Source organism: Acinonyx jubatus, chromosome D2 (genome assembly GCF_027475565.1).
Source record: "Acinonyx jubatus isolate Ajub_Pintada_27869175 chromosome D2, VMU_Ajub_asm_v1.0, whole genome shotgun sequence".
NCBI lineage: Eukaryota > Metazoa > Chordata > Mammalia > Carnivora > Felidae > Acinonyx > Acinonyx jubatus.
Genome location: NC_069393.1, coordinates 76262490 through 76281277, shown reverse-complemented (window position 1 = coordinate 76281277; position 18788 = coordinate 76262490). Strand labels below are relative to the sequence as shown.

Here is an 18788-nt window from a genome sequence, read left to right as displayed (position 1 = left end):
AAGCAGGCTTCACGTTCAGCATGGAGCCCAACACAGGGTCTGATCCCACAACCCTGGGATCATGACCTGAGCCAAGATCAAGAACTGGGATGCTGAACTGACTAAGCCACCAGGCACCCCAACACATACCTTTTAAATGACATAAAGGAATTCTGTCACTTATTTATTTTATATCAATTGTTTTTGGAATTGAGAGAAGATTTTTGCGTGATCCCTATTCCAAATAAAAAACAACAACAGCAACAATAATACGTTCACTTTGTCATGCAGTTTTTACGATATGGTGCTTGCTTAAATAAAAGTTCGGTTAAGCTTTGCGAGGCAGTTGAACCCGCTCATGCATACCCACAGCTGAAAATCTTTTGGTGCAAACGGCTGCCCCCAAAATAAACGCATGGCTCGGGAGCAAGAGGAAAAACAGAAGCTGTAAATCAGCATGAATTCCCTGTCTTTCAACTTCAGAAAATTCTGAAGTTTCCGACTGTGGTAACTCCATAGCGAGGCTATGACACTGGCTGGAGCTATGCCCACTCCTGGCTCTCTCGTCTGACAGTGGGAATCAGAAACTCGAGCCACCAGCTGCTAAGGGCAGATGTCTCCAATCCTGAAGAGCTGCAGATAGCCAGACAGGTTGAGAACGGCACTGCCTTACCTCGTGGCTCTCCAGCTGTGGACCCCAGACCAGCAGCACCGTCACCTGGGATCTTTTAGGAATGCAGAGTCCTGGGCTGCTCCCCAGGCCTCCTGAGTCAGAAATTCCAGGGGCGGGGCAGCAATGTGTGCTGTAACTGGGTTATCTGGATGCACACTAGAGTCTGGCCTCCCTGGACAGGAGTCAGGTGAGTGGCTTTCCAGCTGTGTCCAAGGGAGAGCCCTCAAGGTCAAAGAGACCCCTCTGGATTCCTGGCTAAAGGAACTTCCAGGATGTAACCAGAGTGCCCCGTTTTACTCTGTTTAATAAGTGTGGTTTTATTTAAAAAACAAGTTCTGCTGCTTTAAAAACGGTCTTGAAAATACTAAACAGATGGGCCATGGACAGTGTAGTCATTTGCAGAATGTTCTCGAAGGTCTGGGCCCAGGGATGCCAACAGCAAAAAGGGAAGCTCGACCGGTTTAGGGCAGGTTCGGAGGCTCTTCCCTGGGGAAGAAGCAAAGTTTGATGTCCTCCGACGGCTTTAACAGAGAAGAAGGGGGGCGTGCGAATGCCTTTCATTGTATTTGAGAACTGCCTCAGAGATGGGGGTGCCTTTTTTTCCAATTCAGAAAGAAGACGTCTTGTAAGGGAAAGATGTGGCACCAAAGAACCAATAGGTAATCGAGAGAGAGGCAGAAAGGTGGCTTAAAGCAAACCCTCCAGTTCCATGCCAAAAAAAAATTTTTTTAAATTTTAATTTAAATTTAATTTTGAAACTTAAAGTACCAACCTACTCCTAGGGGGAGCAAACCTCTAGAGTGCACCGTCTCAGCCTTCTCTGCCTTGTTTTCTTCCCCTCTTCCTCCCCTGTCCCTACCCTACGCGGGACACGACCCGCGAGGGGGTCCGAGGGTGGTGCTGTGGTTTGAATATGTGTGTCCTCCCTCAGTTCACATGTTGGAATCCTAACTCCCAATGTGCTGGAAATAGGAGATGGCGCCTTTGGGATATGAGTATGTCCTGAGAGCCCCCACAAACGGGATTAGTGCCCTTATAAGAGACCCCACAGGGGGTGCCTGAGTGGCTCAGTTGGTTGAGCATCCGGCTCTTGATTTCAGCTCAAGCCATAATCTCCCAGGTCATATGCTCAGGCCCCAAGACTGGCTCCTCACTGGCGGTGCAGAGCCTGCTTGAGATTCTCCCTCTCTCTCTCTCTCTCTCTGTCTCCCCACCCCCCACTCTGCTCCTATTGTGCTCTCTCTCTCTCTCTCTCTCTCAAATTAATTAATTAATTTGAAGTCTGCAGCAAGAAGTGTGCAGCAGGGAAGAGGATCCTCACCTGACCACCCTGACAAACGTCCAGATTCCAGAACTATGAACAATACATTTCTGCTGTTTGTAAGGCCCTCGGTCTGTGGTCCTTTGTCACAGCAGCCCCAGCAGGTAAGACAGGTGGGGTGGGGCGGCAGGGCCATTTCTGAGGTTAAAAAGCAACCAGTGCCCACCTAGAATGCCCTTCGTGGTTATTCTCTGGGATCGGCAAGGTCAGGTACAGCTGATTCCTGTTACTCACAGTAGTTACATTCTATCAAGTTGTTCCGGGAGCTGAACTGTGAACCACCGTTTCCAGCAGGTAAGCTGGGTTAGGTTCCTCTAAGCCCCTGGTCACAACATTTTTGTCAACCCATCACTACGTAACCTTGTTTTCTGTGCATTTCTGTGTGAAAACATCTTATTTAATAGATATCATGGATTCATTAACGTTGAATTTATAGCCAACAGCATTATAACTCACACCTGAATGAAGCTCATCTAACATGAATGAAGCTTATCTAACATGAATATTTTCTATGGAAGGCATACCACAGCCTTCTTGCGCTTAAATATGCTTCACAGCACTTCAGCACTGCCTTGGGGGCCATTAAAAAATTTTTTTAAAATCTTTTTTATTTTTGAGAGAGAGACAGACATAGCGTGAGCAGGGGAGGGGCAGAGAGAGAGGGAGACAGGGAATCTGAAGCAGGCTCCAGGCTCTGAGCCATCAGCACAGAGCCCGATGTGGGGCTCAAACTCATAGACCGTGAGATCATGACCTGAGCCGAAGTCAGACGCTTAACCGACTGAGCCACCCAGGCGCCCCCCTTGGGGGCCATTTTAAGCAGCAAGATCATGAACGAAAAAGCACAAAATTACAAAAGCCATGGCCCTAAATATACCATGCAGAAACCTGTTTCCAGTAAGAGAGCTACAATAAGAAGACAGGGCGTCTTCCTCCACCCCCGCTGGGAACAAGGGCCCCAGGCAGCTCAGATTTTTGCTGCTCTGCACATGTTCACAAATGACCACAAGCCATGAGCGTTGATCTTGGGGTTACAAATAAATCTTAGGAAGGGGCAAATTCACAAATATGGAATTAGTGAATAATGAGTATTCTGTGGAAGCAGCTGGTGACCAAAGCCAGACAACCCTTGCTCCTATCAGCACTGCCTCTTTTCTACTGATTTCCAGTAAAACCAAGAAAATGAGACCCCAGACAAATGTTCAATAATGCTGGCCAGGCACCAAAGTTGCTCATTGAACTCTACCTGCACCGTTCTACTGGGAAATAAAGCCAGAAAGCTGGCCAAGTTCTCAGCACTGATAAAATCTGTACTTGACCACTGGTTCCTTCCTGCATCCTGTGATCACTCTTGGTCACGGTCAGAGGTGACACAGCCCTACAATGCGTCATCTTCCTTGGACTTGAAAGGGGCCAGTGATGTAGGCGGAACCCCGTGCACTGTGGGAGGCGGAAACTGGCTCTCCCCGCAGCCGAACACAGGCTGGTAGGCCAGCAGGACCTGCTTGGAATCCCAGTTCCACCACTCTCCAGCTACGTGTCCTTGAACACGTTAACGGAACCGAGCCTCAGTCTGCTCATACGTAAAATGGCGAAGGGGTTCCTAAGAGAACCCCTCACCTCCTAGGGGTATTTGGAGGATTTACAGAGACACTCAATGTGACATACTCAAGTGCGGTGCCTGGGGCACAGAAGGGGCCTTCAGAGCAAGCTTTAAGAGCAGTTATCACTGCCTACTGTGCGGTCTGGGACAAATCATTTAAAATACAGTCTCAGGGGGGGGCGTCTGGGTGGCTCCGTCGGTTAAGCGTCTGACTTCGGCTCAGGTCATGATCTTGCGGTCTGTGAGTTTGAGCCCCACATTGGGCTCTGTGCTGACAGCTCAGAGCCTGGGGCCTGCTTCCGATTCTGTCTCTGTCTCTCTCTGCCCCTCCTCTGCTTGCACTCTGCCTCTCTCCTCTGTCTAAATAAACATTAAAAAATATTAAGAAACAAATAAAAATGAAAAAAAAATATGGTCTCAGGGCTGGGAGGGAACTTCAGAAACACGGACAAGACCCAAAGACACGTGAGCTCTTCTGGGAGCCACAGAACCACACAGCTAAGTCGTCCTGCATCCAGCGCTCAGAGAGCTTCCGCTTGCCCCTCTGGGTCCCTCCTGTAAAATGGCCGGGGGGTGGGGGAGGGTTGGATGGATGGGTGTGCCCCACCAGCTTCCCAGCTCGGGGTCCATGGGAGCGCCTGTTCAGCACGCTCTCCCTGCTGCCATGTGGGGTCACACACTGGGGCTGCTCTACTGATATAAACATAAATTGAAACATCTGTGTATATGACACCTTAAACTTATGCAACGTCATATGTGAATTAAATCTCAAAAATGGAAGCGTGTGTGTGTGTGTGTGTGTGTGTGTATTAAATAAACCTATATATATATATATATATATGGGGCGGTGGGGAGGAGCATGTGTATAGAGAGAGATAGGGGTGTGTGTGTGTGTGTGTGTGTGTGTGTGTGTGTGTGTGTATTAAATAAACCTATATGTATATATACGGGGGGGGTGGGGAGGAGCATGTGTATAGAGAGAGATAGGTGTGTGTGTGTGTGTGTGTGTGTGTATTAAATAAACCTATATGTATACATATGGGGGGGTGGGGAGGAGCATGTGTATACAGAGAGATAGGGGTGTGTGTGTGTGTGTGTGTGTGTGTGTGTGCGCGTATTAAATAAACCTATATGTATATATGTGGGGGGGTGGGGAGGAGCATGTGTATACAGAGAGATAGGGGTGTGTGTGTGTGTGTGTGTGTGTGTGTGCGCGTATTAAATAAACCTATATGTATATATGTGGGGGGGTGGGGAGGAGCATGTGTATACAGAGAGATAGGGGTGTGTGTGTGTGCGTGTGTGTGCGTATTGAATAAACCTATATGTATATATGTGGGGGGGTGGGGAGGAGCATGTGTATACAGAGAGATAGGGGTGTGTGTGTGTGTGTGTGCGTATTGAATAAACCTATATGTATATATGTGGGGGGGTGGGGAGGAGCATGTGTATAGAGAGAGATAGGGGTGTGTGTGTGTGTGTGTGTGCGTGTGTGTGTACTGGCATCCGAGCCAAGTCCTGAGGCTGAGGCTGGGCAAGCCTGTTGGAAATCAAGTGCCAGTGGGGTTATGCACAGTGCACCTGGACATCTGCAATTGCTGTGGGGTTGCCGAGGCACGGGGTGCAGGTGAGGGAAGAACCCCCGGCCCCCCCACCCCGGCAAAACCCGTCTGCCAAGCAAAGGCACAAGGACCCGGTCCCTTTCCCCGTGGTGCTGCTGGCTCCCCTCTGCTCTGACCACAGCTCTCTGCTAACCCAGCTCGTGTCCTGGGAGGTCAGAGGCAGTCAACTGAGTCATTCCTTGGAGAGGTATAAATAGCACGTCCTCTCTCCCAGAGGACTTCTATTTTAAATAGGGGCCCCTGAAGATCACAAGGGAACAGATCTCTAAATCGCTCATTGGGGCGGGGTCTTCTTGGTGTCCCCTTAGGTCCCTAAGGCCCCAAGAAGAGTCCCCAGCTCTGTGCAGCAGAGGCGTGCAAACCTACGTAGGGGTGGCATTTCAGGGGAGGGGAGGGGAGTGGAGGGAGGCAGCCTCAGAGACTGGGCCCCGGGGTCCCACCACCAGACACAGGCCCAGCCCCCACGGTACCTCTGGGCTGTCAGGTCCCCGGAGACCTGGCTGATGGCTTCACTCTGGTGGGGAGAGGCGGCTAACGGTGGGTTTTCAAGGTCCTCGAGGGCAGCTGGCTGGATGACATCATCCGCTACAGGTGACCTAGGGAGAGGAGAGGAAAAAAGCCCAGGCTCAGAAATGTTCCTTGAAGTTTTCAATGTGTTTGAACAGCACAGTTTATCTGGACCCCCAGCAGGCCCTTTCAGGAAGGATCTGCTGCTACTCCAAGTGTGGCCCACAGGTGGCGCTGGCCCTGGAGGAGAAAACACAGAAACTGAGTCTTTAGAAGCCTGCAGGGCGACTTGATAGAGGAATTTTGTCTGTGGATCTAATAATAAAAGTCAGGACGCTGCTAAACATCCTACAATGCCCAGGACAGCCCCACCACAAAGAATTATCTGGCCCAGAGTGTCAATAGTGCTCAGGAACGAGAAATCCTGGCCGGGTATCGTTTCCATTTCCTAGTAATTCATTTAATCGGTTTTGTTTGTTTGTTTTTTTAAGTTTTGAACTATATGCCTTAGAAACTTTTAAAAACCGCACTGGCCCTTCATCCACTGAGAAGGTGGATACCAGACAGCCTCCAAGAGCAGCGGGCTTTGAAAGTGCAGAGGGACACAGGTCACCGTCACAGTCTGGTCAACACAACAGCTCACTCTGCTGGGAACCCCCTTCCATAATCGGGTACATCTTACTAGTTCATCACGGAGGTCCATGAGTGTTTCTTTCTGATGAACTTGGCTCTGGGCAGTGAGGAGCAGGGCCCTCACTTTTGTCCCGTGAGCAGGCACGGATTGCAGCCTGACTCTTGCGTCGTAAACGAGGAAGAGGCGGGCCCCGTCCTCATGGAGTTTACAGTCTTAGGCGAGAGTCAGACATTTCTTGAAATGCTTGTTTAGTACCAATCGCAGTTACCACCAAGAAGGAAAGATACAGAAGGCTGTGTGAGATAAAGCCAGGAGGTCCCAGCCGGGAGACAGGGAACATTTCCTTGTTTAGGGGGTAAGGTGAGGCCACCCGGTCAGCTCGGCGATAATGAATGTTCACTAACGTGTACTGTGTGCCAGGAACTGCCAGTCTCAGTCCTCATAGATATCACCACATATGATCTTCACGACAACCCTGTGAGGTGGGTACCATCATTAACCTCATGGTAATGGGGTTTTTACAGATATGGGAACTAAGGCGCAGAGAGGCTGAATAACTTGTCCCTGGTTGCACAGCTGGTAAGGGGCAGAAGGAGGATATAAACCCAAGCCTGACTCGAGGGGCAAGGTTTTTAACCACCACTCTAGGCCGTGTCCCAAAGGTTGAAGAGTCAGAGAAAGACAGAGGGTCTGCAGCCACATATCTGAAAGCGCCGAACCAGGAAGGAGTCGGCCATTCCAGAGCAATGAACACACAAGGTCAGTGTGGCGGGAGTGTGGATGGCGGAGACTGGGAAGGGGAGGGGTGGACGGGAGCCAGGTCCCAAGGCCAGGTCAAGGGAGTGGAACTAGATCCTAAGCCAAGGAATCAGCCCCAAACTTCTATCCAAGGCTCTGCCACAAAGTGCTGCCTTTGGCATTGAAATGAATGAGAGGCAGGGGGGCCCAGGGTGAATTTCCGGAAACTATGTTTTAAATGTGATGAGACCAGCACATGCCCATGACCACACCTTACTATTTATTCCCATGGACCTTGTGACATTCCCTTCTTCCTCCACGGTTCCCACCCACCGTTCCAAATCCCCCAGAACTCGATCTCGGAGCCCTGAGACCAGGCCCAAGGAGTCAGAGAGAAATGGGTACAAGGGGAAAAGGAAGGAGCCAGCTTGGAGGCGGGACGATGGCAAGGATTCTGGATCACAATTCAGAGAATCCTAAAATACAGGCATTAGCAACTTTCCAAAGTCATAAAAAAAAATAAAAATAAAAATAATAAAAATAAAAAAAAAACCTGAATGGAAAAACATCAGCCAGGAGCTTTGGCGATACACACGGAAAGCCAGAAAAGACTTTGTTCCCTTCAACACAGCCACTGTACTTCCAAGAATTTATTTTACGATGATACGATGATTAAGGGTTTGAACAAAGATGCTGATCACATCTGTGACCATAATAGCAACCCCCCCCCCAAAAACAAAACAAAAAAAAACGGGAAACAACCAAAACGTCCCACAGTAGGAGACAGTTAATCATATTAAGGCAAAGCTGTAGAACAGACTTATTGGCAGCTATTTAAAAAAATAAGGTAGATCTCCACATCCCTAGAGGTAATTACGTCCATCATTAACTAAAGAAATGTTTTTAAAACTGTCAGTGGCATGGGGGCGCCTGGGAGGCTCAGTTGGTTGAGCATCTGAGTCTTGATTTTGGCTCAGGTCATGATCTCATGCTTCGTGGGACTGAGCCCTGCATCGGGACTCAGTCTTGACAGCGCAGAGCCAGCTTAAGATTCTCTCTCTCCCTCTCTCTTTCTGCCTCTCAAAATAAGTAAGTAAGTAAATAAATAAATAAATATGCAGTAGCATGATCCAGATCTCATGTGCACGTGTATATCAGTGTTTATATATCCGTGTGTATACATGTAGATATGTACACGTATGTACAAACACACATGCAGGAAACGTGCAGCAGAGTGAACAAGCACCAAGCAAGATGCGTGCCAAAGTGTTAATAGTAATTTTCTTTCAGTAGTACAATTATGAGTGGGTTTTTTTTTTTTACGGTTTTAAGTCATCTCTGTGCCCAATGTGAGGCTTGAACTCACAACCCTGAGATCAAGAATCCCCTGCTCCATGGACTGTGCCAGCCAGGTGCCCCACGAGTATTTTTTCCTGTTGAACTTGTCTCTGTTTTCTAGTCCTGTGCTGACTATGCACTGCTTTTACAAGCAAAATAAATAAGAAAACATATTTAAGGACAGTTTCAAGTGCCAGGGAGCAACTTCAGTTTGTACTAACTCAGCGAAAGTTTGAAGCGATGGGACAATCAGAGTCAAGTCCCCACTTCTGTGCTGACATTTTCCACAGGCTTGTCGGCCTCGTCCCAAGGCACAAATGCAGCCACGCCTCGCTCGTCAGGCACCACTGGGGAAAATGAAGGTTCCAGTGGAGGATCTGGTGAGGAAGAGATATCTGTCTGCATATTCTGTGGGATGGCATTGTTACTTTAACTCTTTGGGAGGAATTATGTTTCAGAGCCTATCGGACACTTCTCCGATTTTTCTGAACAGAGAATCTCGAACATAATGAAATGTTTTCTCGATGACACACAATCAGCATCTTGAGTCACTATGATGTCAGTGAGGAAGTATGCCGGGGCACTAAAAGCACAATTGTACATGAAGTCAAGAGGGCTGGATTCTAGACCGGCCCCACCTTGGGATCTCAGCCAGGTGACTGCTCCATCTGTAAAAGCAAAGGCCCTGGGCTGCACCGTCACCAAGGACTCTCCCAACTCAGCCTCGCCCCTCACTCGCAGGCCGTCAGCCAGCACCTCTGCTAACCCACCTGACTCTCCTCTACTTTACGCCTTCAGTTCTCTGCTTCTCATGTGCAGACTAAGACACAAAGCTCGGGGTGTTAGAATAGTGTGTAGATCAAGAGTGAATAGGCACTGATACAGGTTTATAAACCTCCCGTACAACACAATTATAATAATTTTAAAATAAGAGTGTATGTGTGTATACACATACATACATTAGCTTGAACCACAAGAAATTACTAAAAAAAAAAAAAAAAAAAAAAACATTTGTCAAATTCACATTGTACCAGCAGCTCCGAGGCCTTTGTGTCTTCCTAGTGACCCAGTCATGTTCCGGATGGCTGAGAATGGGGGAGAGCTGGCTTCTGGGGAAGTGGAGGGATTCTCACGAAGCAGCTTTTCTTGGGCCAACTGCAAGAGGCTATAAATGGCTTCCAAGTTCTCCCCGTGGTGGTGCTCGGACTAGAGCGACCGAAACATTTTTCGGAGGGAAAAAAAAATCTGTCAGAGATTTTAATCACCAGCTGCTGTCCCCAGCTGCCAGGACCAGCCCACTATAAATTTAGTCAGGCCAGCAAAGGGTTGATTTCCCGCTGGAATGTCAGGGAGGGGCCCTGGCCTCAACAAGTGCTCCTCCAGAGGGCCATGAGTCACCCGCCCTTTAGACACTGAGGCAGAGAGGACTCTGCTTCAGAAAGGAAGACAGTCACATTCTGGTCTAAAAAGCCTGCACCTCAGCTCTATGCACACACGAGGGACCTGTGCCCTGAGAAGGGCCCCGGGCTGAATCCAATGGAGATCACTAGATAATAACAATAATTAATACTAATAGCGGGAGTGGAAGGAAACTTTGGGAGATGATGGACATGTTTACGTCTTGATGGTGATGAAGCTCTCACAGGTGTGTTCTCATCCCCAAACTCAGCGAGTCGCGGACATTCAAAATGCACAGCTTTTTATGTGTCAATCATGCCTCAGCAGAGCAGTGTCAAAAGGAAATGGGGATCGCACACTCCGGAGTTGACAGGCCGATCAAGAGCACGGGGAGTTCAAAGTCTAAAATAAAGAGAACCGGGAAGGGTGGTAACAGAACAAACTGTGGTTGAAAACCAGGGTTCTCTCAGGTGGGGCGATCTGGAACGGGGCAAGCAAAGTGCTGAGCAGTCAGACGAGTGCAAAAGGGTTTCTGGATTAAAAAGAGAATCTTCTCCCTCTTCTCTCTCTCTCTCTCTCGGATGGTTTGGAAGGAAAGCCACTAAGCTTCCCTTCCCTTCCCTCGGACAGGGCAAGGAAGGTCACAGGGAGAGCAGCAGAAAAAGAACCACATCAAGGGTAATGGGAGCCAGGTTCTCACAGAGCATTTGCGTATACAAAAGGTGATTAGGCTCTAAAGCACTCTTGAGCAGTGTTGCAATCAGAGGCATGAGATAAACACAGAACTGGGTGTAGCAGTGTGTGTGTGTGTGTGTGTGTGTGTGCGCGCGCGCGCGCGCGTGTGTGCACTCACATACACATACCTCTACTTCCCAGCTCCCTCTGCCCAGAGAGGTCAAAAGGACGTTAAGAATCACCTCCAAGGGGCTGCCGCTGGCCAAATCTGGGAGTATTCGGGCATAAAAAAATACAAATACTAATGGGTTCTAACCCATCCAGTAAAGTAATAATCCATGAGTTCACACAGATACAAAGATACAAACAAATGCACAAAAAGGGGAGAAGGAAAAGTTCCTCTCTCCAGTACAAGGGCAACTTGTCAAACGCATAGGAGGAATGATGGAAGTGAAGTCACCATTGCAGAACCATCTGGGCGGTGGTCAATTCGGGCAGCCATCAAAGGTCGCTAAGGCAGGCGGGTGGTTTAAAGAAGGAAAGGATATCGTGTGCTCTTGGATCCACTTACTGGTGGAGAAACCTGGTGGGCACCAACTTGGCCAGGCATCAACCAGGATCACCATCCCTGGCGGAGGGACGGTCATCACGCTGTGCTCTGGGACATGACCCCCCCTGGGAAGAGCACAGCATCACTTCCGTGGGATGACTGACCAGAATGGCCAGCCAGAGTCTGGTCATGAGAAAACTATGGATAGACACAGGTTGGATTTTTCCAGAATGAAAGACCTGTACTCTTCAAGGTCATGAAAGACAAGGGGAGACTGAGGAATTCTCCCAGACTGAAGAGAGTCCGCAAGCTTACGTCAAGTAGGACACATGCTTTTGGACTGAATTCGGGATCAGATGGAAAAGGCGACGAGCTGGTGAGTCTGAATGGGTCCTGATGCCTGGGTGATACGGTCACACAGTGCATCTATTTCCCAGTTGGATGGCTGCATTGGCGTGATGCTGGAGTGTCCTTGTTCCGGGGGAGGCGAACACTGGACTGTCTATTTTGGTTTGTATTTTGGAGGGTGGCAGAGTCGTGTCTGCACCTGGCTCTCGAATGATCCAGAAAAAGAGACAGGCTAATACAGGGGAGTGACCAAGCACATGTGGTGAGGCGTCAACAACGGAGGCATCCGGGCAAAGGGAATACGGGAGTTTTCTACTCTTCTTGTGGCTTTTCCGTAAGTTGAAAATTATTTCAGTGACGACAACTACTTGGGCAAAGGCACGCGGGCAAACGGCCACACCCCCGTGTCCCGGGACTCAGTCTGGGTCCTAGAGGACACACCGTGGCAAGTGATGGGGCCGCCCAGAAGGGGAGGCGTGGACGCTCATCTGGGCAGCCGGGGCCCAGGCCAGCTTGGAGAAGGCCTCAAAAGTCGGGCCAAGAATCTGCTGGCTGGGGAGCGATGGGGAACATCCGAGATTTACGAGCAGGGGAGCAGCAGAATATTCGGCCCAACCGACTGAGCCACCCAGGTGCCCCGCAGCAGAATATTCGGGAGGTGGCGCTATGTACCAGGGTGGGGAGTACGTCGAAGGAAGAAATGCAAGCAAGGCCGCAGAGCAGTTCAGGTGCCGGGTCAACGTTGGATGGAACCCTGGCACCTGCAGAGGAGCTGGGGCCCGCCGTGCCGCAGGCTTCGTGACGTCTGCCCAGCACCAGGCGTGTGCGGGTGCCATGGGAGAAATCAAAAGTGATTTGCATTCTGAGTATCTAACTGGCTGGAAACCACGTTAGTAACTTCACACCTTGCACTTAATACCTTAGACCTACTGTACTATTATCTACGTAAGACTTATCTTTCAGTGAAGTCAGCTGTTCCGTTTAAAAGAACATTCTGGGGCACCTGGGTGGCTCAGTCAGTCAAGCGTCTGACTCTTGATTTCCGCTCAGGTCGTGATCTCGCGGTTCCTGAGATCAAGCCCCGCGTCGGGCTTTAAACTGACAGCGCGGAATCTGCTTCGGAATCTCTCTCCCTGCCCCTCCCCAGCTCTGTCTCTCAATCTCTCCAAATAAATAAATAAGCATCGAAAGAAAGCCTTGAAAGAAAACAAATGTGGTTTTGATGCGCTACCTTTCCTTTTTTCTAATACAGAGAGAGTAACAGATAGGTCATAACAGGACCAGGCAGCACCCAAGCTCGGGGCAAGGCCCCCTCGACGCCGTGCGCTGCGCTCCGGAAAACGTCGGCGCAGCTCTGAAACAGAGCCCCCTGCGGCTCACATCGGCTCACTCCTGTTTCAGAAAAAGCAAAGCCGGTCGTCAATCAGCAAAATGGAATCTTCTGAAATCTCACATCTTCACGAGCTGTCGGCCCGTTGCGCGCCGGGCATGACCCAGCTGGCGAAGGCCAGGCGCCACAGCCACGGCACATAACATATGGAGCACACACGCGCATCCTTCGCGGCTCTCCCCGTTGGCATTTGGAGACGAAACCTTCGTCCTCTGGCCTGAGGGGCAGGATACACCTGTGCTCTGCTTCGGCTTTAGCCTGAGAAATTGTGCTCACAGGTATTCAGCTCTGTGGTCCTGGCACCTGCTCAGGACAAGCAATGCTTTGCCTTCTTTTTTAGCCCCTATGGAGAACGACTTGTCCTTTTTCTGATCTGGGAAATGATGAGGTGAGAAGGATATGACCTGGCATTCCTGAAGGCCAGGTACAGGCGTGGGGCCGAATAGATAATAGGACTCCTAAAACCAGAGTCCCACCGTGCCCGGGAGCAGAGGAGGAAGCCGACCCTGACAGATGAGGGGCCTGCCCAAGGTCTCAAGGGCACTGTTCCTACTGCCGACGACAGTATTTTAGCATGTACTAAATGTTGTAACAAATTTAAGTAATTACAATCAGAGGCTTGATAATGACAGTAGTCATAAGAGAGCATTGTTAAGTGCTTTTATCTGCCACGGAGGGAAGAACTATGCACACGCTCGCTCATCCAGCCCTTAGAAGGGGTGAGGAGTGGTCAGAATTTGAGCCCAAGTCCCAAAGCACAGGATCCGGGCAACCTGGCTCGAGCTAGGAACAGGCAGAATCTCCCACACGACTCCAAGCAAAGGAACTTGCCTGTGAGATCCTAGAGCCCACGTCAGGGAGAAGAGAGATTTTCTACTCCCCGATACGAAAGTCCAGCAATCTAAAGATTTAGCCTTCGCTTAAAAAAAAAATACTAAACATCTTCAAAAACAACTTGAGAAAATACACAGCTACTTATATTTGTATGGTACCTGAGACTTTCCCCAAAGGCTGTGTTTTGTGATTCTCCATCACCCCTATGCAGCTGGCAGAAAACTTCTTTTCTACAAAAGGAGACTGAGGCTCAAGGAACGAAGTACCTTGGCAAAGAGACACAGTGGCGAGAGCGCAGGCCTTCTGCCGCTGAGCCTGTCCCCATGACAGGAGCCCACGCTGTGTCCCAGGTCCTTCCTCCAGCGGGCATGTCACAGTTCAGCTGCACGTGGAGGCCCCTGGGGTGGCAGGGCCAACGGGGTGGGGCTGGGGTGGGGAGGGGCACAGTGGGGCAGGAAGAGGGGACAGGCCAGCAGGGGGGATCACGGCTCCAGCAAGAGGGAAAGGACAATCTACCGTGTTCCCGGCTAGCTTCCCGGCCCAGAGTCAGCAAGGAAAACGCTTCCGGGGGTGAATGAGCCACTAGAGACAGAGCCACAGGGAGGCAAGCCAGCGTCATCGAAGAGGTAAATGAGCTCCAACAACGTGGGTCATACTACACGACATTTGTCCGTTTCAGTTATGAGCTGTGCTTTTCATATTTGGGGGCCAAATGTTTAAGGTGTCGAACATTTGTGGCACGCTCCCTGAAAGGAAGGCTCTGGGCCTCTGCTGATGAGTAAGGCCCCTCCCCCACTTCCCTGGGGCAGGTGGCAGGAGGCCAGAGTGGGGCCAGAAGGCAGGAGCTGGACCCACACCAGCAATAAAGAGCTGCGTGACCTTGCGGAAAGACTCCTCAGAGCCTCAGTTTCCCCATCTGCCAAAGCAGGCAGTGGCTGGCCCCTGTCTGAACAGGGAGTGGCGAGGGTGGAGCCCAGTCACAGAACTTTTCTCTGGCAAAGGACCCGGCACCTGGGACGCGCTCCGCATCATGAATACAAACACAACAGGGGGCACGGCCTTCCCCACAGAACACCCGGGAAGGAAGCGCTTTGTCGCAGTCCCAGTCTGCACCCCCCCCCTCCCCTGCCCAGGTGTGTGCCCCCAGGTGTGGGCACACCGCACAAACCCCTGGCTCTGTGTGAACGCCAGCACACGTCGTGGGACGGGAAGGAATCCAGGTGGCAGCAAAGGGAATCAATGTTCATGAACATCCACTGTGTGCCAGGCACTATGCAGGCCATTTGTCACTTGAAGCAACACGACAGCCCATTTCACCAAGAGCAAATGGAGCCTCTGGGCAGGGAAGTCACTCTACCCAAAGCCACCCTGAGCCGAGCACCATCCTGGTTGCTCTGACCCCAGGCCTCGCGGGCAGACGGCTCGCGCAGCCCCAAGCAGCATCTCTCTCCAGGATGGGCCGTGAACAGTGACAGGAAAGCTGCCGGGCGGGGTCTGCCTCCCCCAGGAAAACAGGTGAGCAGCCGGCACAGGCGAGCTGGGCGAACCCTTTCCCTCCCCGGGCTGTGGGCGCCCCCTCCAGAAGAGGAGGTTTGGACAGTTCGTCGTCTCTGCTTCCTTCCAGCCCAGTGATTTTCTGACCTGCAAACCCTGAGGCTCCAGAGGTTCAGTCCCTGGCCTGGCTTGGGAGAAGGCCTGGACAGTGCCCCGTTGGCCAGGGGCCAGGTTCCTGGTTAGGACTTAAGGACGGGAGGGAGGGGGTGACCTGGTGACTCAAGGCTCCAGCTCCCAGGACGCCTGGTGGTAGGGAGGAGGCGCGGAAGGAGACGTTTTTCTCGTCTACAACTTAATCATGCCTTAAAATCGGCCTGCCATTCCCACACCCCTTGGGGTTAATGGGCGCAAGAATGGGGGGTTGATGACAAGCCAAAGCGGAGGAAGTCATTCCAGGAGGACGAGGCAAGGAGGCGGTGCCCACTGTTCTTTTCAAGAGACAATGAACTTATCCCACCCAGGTGCCGGGAAAAGCCACACACGCTCAGGGGAGTGATGATGCAGTTGTCACCCGAACCAAAGGGACAAGGCCGAGACAAGACACTTGCCAAACGGGCCAGCACTTCTGGGGTCAAGATCCTGGCCCAGGGTGCCTACTTCTCCCGAAAGCCAGTGCATGGAGCCGAACTCATTTCCACCAAAACACTGGCACAGAAATCAAACTGAGTCATCCACAGGGCGGGTAGGTGGGTAGCGAGTCTAAGTACCAGACGGCCCAGGCTCTGGAGAGGGTAGATCTGAGCCTGAGTCCAGCTCTGCCATTTACTAGCCATGTTGGCCCTGGGCAAGTTTGTTAACCTCTTGGAGCCTCAGTCTCTGACCCTCTGAAATGGGGACAAATTGTATAACTTGAAAAGATTGTTGAAAGAGATAAGAGCACGAAGCATGTGTAAAGCATGGTGTCAATCACATCACAGGGGCTCCATAGATATTTGCTGACGATATGTTTGCATGGAAAGTAGCAACAGCAGAGAGATGTTATCAGCTGCTGCCACCAGAGTGCCCTCGCTGCCACTTAATTCAGACCAGGGCCGGCTTCCTCTCTAATTTCTTCGAGCGTAAGAGCGGGCATCTCAGCTCGCACGCCGGAGTTTGAACGAATGCCTTGAGCGTTTTTACACAGACAAGGCCAAAGTTTACCTGTTGGTGTTTGTAAACCTTGCTGAATCCTCAGTTTCTTCTGACGGTCACGGATTGCTTTCCCCCTGGTTCCAAAACCACACAAGTAGCACAAATACCCGGGACAGCTCTCCCTACACACACAGAATGCAGTGAAGCCTAGACCCTCTGCAAGGAACAAAGGCACCCGCAGTTCCAGAGGGGAGGGTGGGAGACATGAGGCGGGGTCTGGTCAGCCCTCGATGAGGGAGACCCTGGCACATGGCTGACCGCCAGATACCCTGGGAGCTCGACGCAGGGAGCTGTCGAATGCAGGTTTCTGGGCGAGCTGCATTGAAGGCACACGCAAGATACCGAGCCTTCTTTTTTAGCAGGAAGGAGGCAGCTGGAGGGCAGGCAGCCATGGGAAGCCGAGAGTCAGAAAGATAAAAGATGGAAGGAGAAGACGTTCCTGATGCTGACATGAGCCAACCTCTTACAGCCTCTTCTCTTTGGAACGGGGCTCCCGTTGGGGGAACCATCATGATGTGAACCAAGCCCCTGCCCTCGGGAGCTGGAAGCTGGGACTGCTGGCCAGAAGCCATGGCTGTAAATGACACAGATGGCAGGGGGTGGGGGGGGGGGCCCACGTGGCCACAGGTGCACAGGGAGAGGGATGAGGGCGGCTGGAAACAGCCACACCTGCATATGAGCCCATGCAGCAGCTGCTTTTTCTTTCCATTTTTCTCCCCAGATTTGCTCTCTGTGGGCAGAGCTGAAGTGAGTTTCCTATTCTGTTATTTTTACTTGTTTTCTGGGCAAAATAGAAATGACCAACGAAACGGGAGGACAGACAAAACCAGAGGCTAGAGGAGCGGCTTCCAAATAAGAGAACGATGTTGACTAGCACACCGTCTCATTCCCACCTAAAAATCCTAAGAGTAAAACTAAGCTCTCGGAGGGCCGCCTGCATGGCTCAGTCGGTTGAGCGTCGGCTCTTGATTGTGGCTTAGGTCGCGATCTCACAATTCGTGGGCTCAAGCCTCACCGCGGGCTCCGTGCTGACATCGCACAGCCTGCTTCATATTCTCTCTCCCTCCCTCTGCCCCTCCACCACTTGTGCTCGCCCGCTCCCTCTCTCTCTCCTCCCTCTCAAATAAACCTTTAAAAAATAAATAAAATAAAAATAATAACAATAAAAATCAGCTCTTGGAGGTGTTAGGGACTGAATCATAACCAGGTGAGAAACAGAACCAGGAATTCCTGTTTGCACAGCACGTCACAGTTTGCCAGGTATTTGTGGGCACATGATGGCACTTGCCCCCACAGTTCCATGGAGCCAGGCGGGCAGGGGTATGTGTCCCCACCACGAGGAGACGGAAATGGGGACTCAGAAATGGTTAGTGACCTGCCCGAGGGCACACAGTTGGCGAGAGTGGGGCAGAGACTCAAATATAGGAGCTCAGTCTCTAAACTGGGAGCTTTGTTTCCCCGGGTCTTCTTTTTTTCATGCCTTTTCCTTTCTCCTGAACGGTTCCGTAACCCTTGGGCCGCTCTGTCATCCCAGTGAGTTGCTGTGGAAATGATTATCGAGGTTATAGACAAAGGACCGTGACCTCAGTGAGGGACAGGGAGACAAAACCCAGCCACCGAGCCAGATTTCACATGCGTCACAGTGGGCGAGACCAGGGCACCCAGTTCTGCAGCCTTCTCCTTCTTTGCTTTGCTCCTCTGCGAGGGGAGAGTCAGAGACTCGACCACCAGCCTCCTAGACCTTTTCCTGATTGTGCAAAAGGTACCTGGGCCTATAAACCCAAACCACAGTTCATCCACGAACCATTTGCTTTTGGCTGTGGAACTGAACCTCCAAAGAACACACACACACGTGCTCTAAACTCAGCCCTCGGTCTCTCCCAGCCTCATCTACACCTGCAGCCTGGGGCCTCAAAAGCCCATAGACCCCCATCATGCATCTTCTAGTAGAATTGGTCTCTCCCAATTCCCCAAACCCTTGACCCTTGCAGGGTCCTCTCTAGGGGGTGCTATTGGCATTGTGGACGAGACAGTTTTTGGTTGTACAGGAATATCCCATGCACAGCATCCCAGACCCTCACCAGAGAGATATCAGTGGTGGCCTCTCTGGTCACAGTGACAAGCAAAACACCCTCGTATATTTCCAGACATCCCCTACTGGGCACTAGCCTCCTCGTAAAGCCTGACCAGCGGGTGTATGTTCAGGAGTATCTCTCTCTCTCACACACACACTGCTCCTTGAAAGCAGGGGCTGTGTCTTACTCACTTCAACCACCACTGACCGCCCCCCCCCCCCTTTTCCAGGCCCGTGTCACTCCTGCAGGGTGTACTACAAACTAGGCAGGTCCTCCCTCGAGTCGGGTCTGTCTCCATAGAAATGACAAACATAAATAACCACAGTACAAAGCAGGATGAGACCAAAGAGGCCGCAGGACTTGGCTGAAGGCACACTGCGCCAGGTGTCTGGGGTCCTGGGTTTGAGTCCCACCTTCG

The 18788-nt window shown here is 51.1% G+C and overlaps 1 protein-coding gene across 21 annotated transcripts in view; it reads right to left on the bottom strand.

Annotated features, from left to right (window-relative positions):
• TACC2 (transforming acidic coiled-coil containing protein 2) overlaps positions 1-18788 on the bottom strand; it is a 210728-nt gene that overhangs the window by 103372 nt on the left and 88568 nt on the right. For all 21 annotated transcript variants that reach the window (XM_053207328.1, XM_027063276.2, XM_027063278.2 and 18 more), the window contains one exon: positions 5669-5794. In XM_053207328.1, the coding sequence (XP_053063303.1) occupies positions 5669-5794 (126 nt within the window). The remainder of the gene's footprint in view (positions 1-5668; positions 5795-18788) is intronic.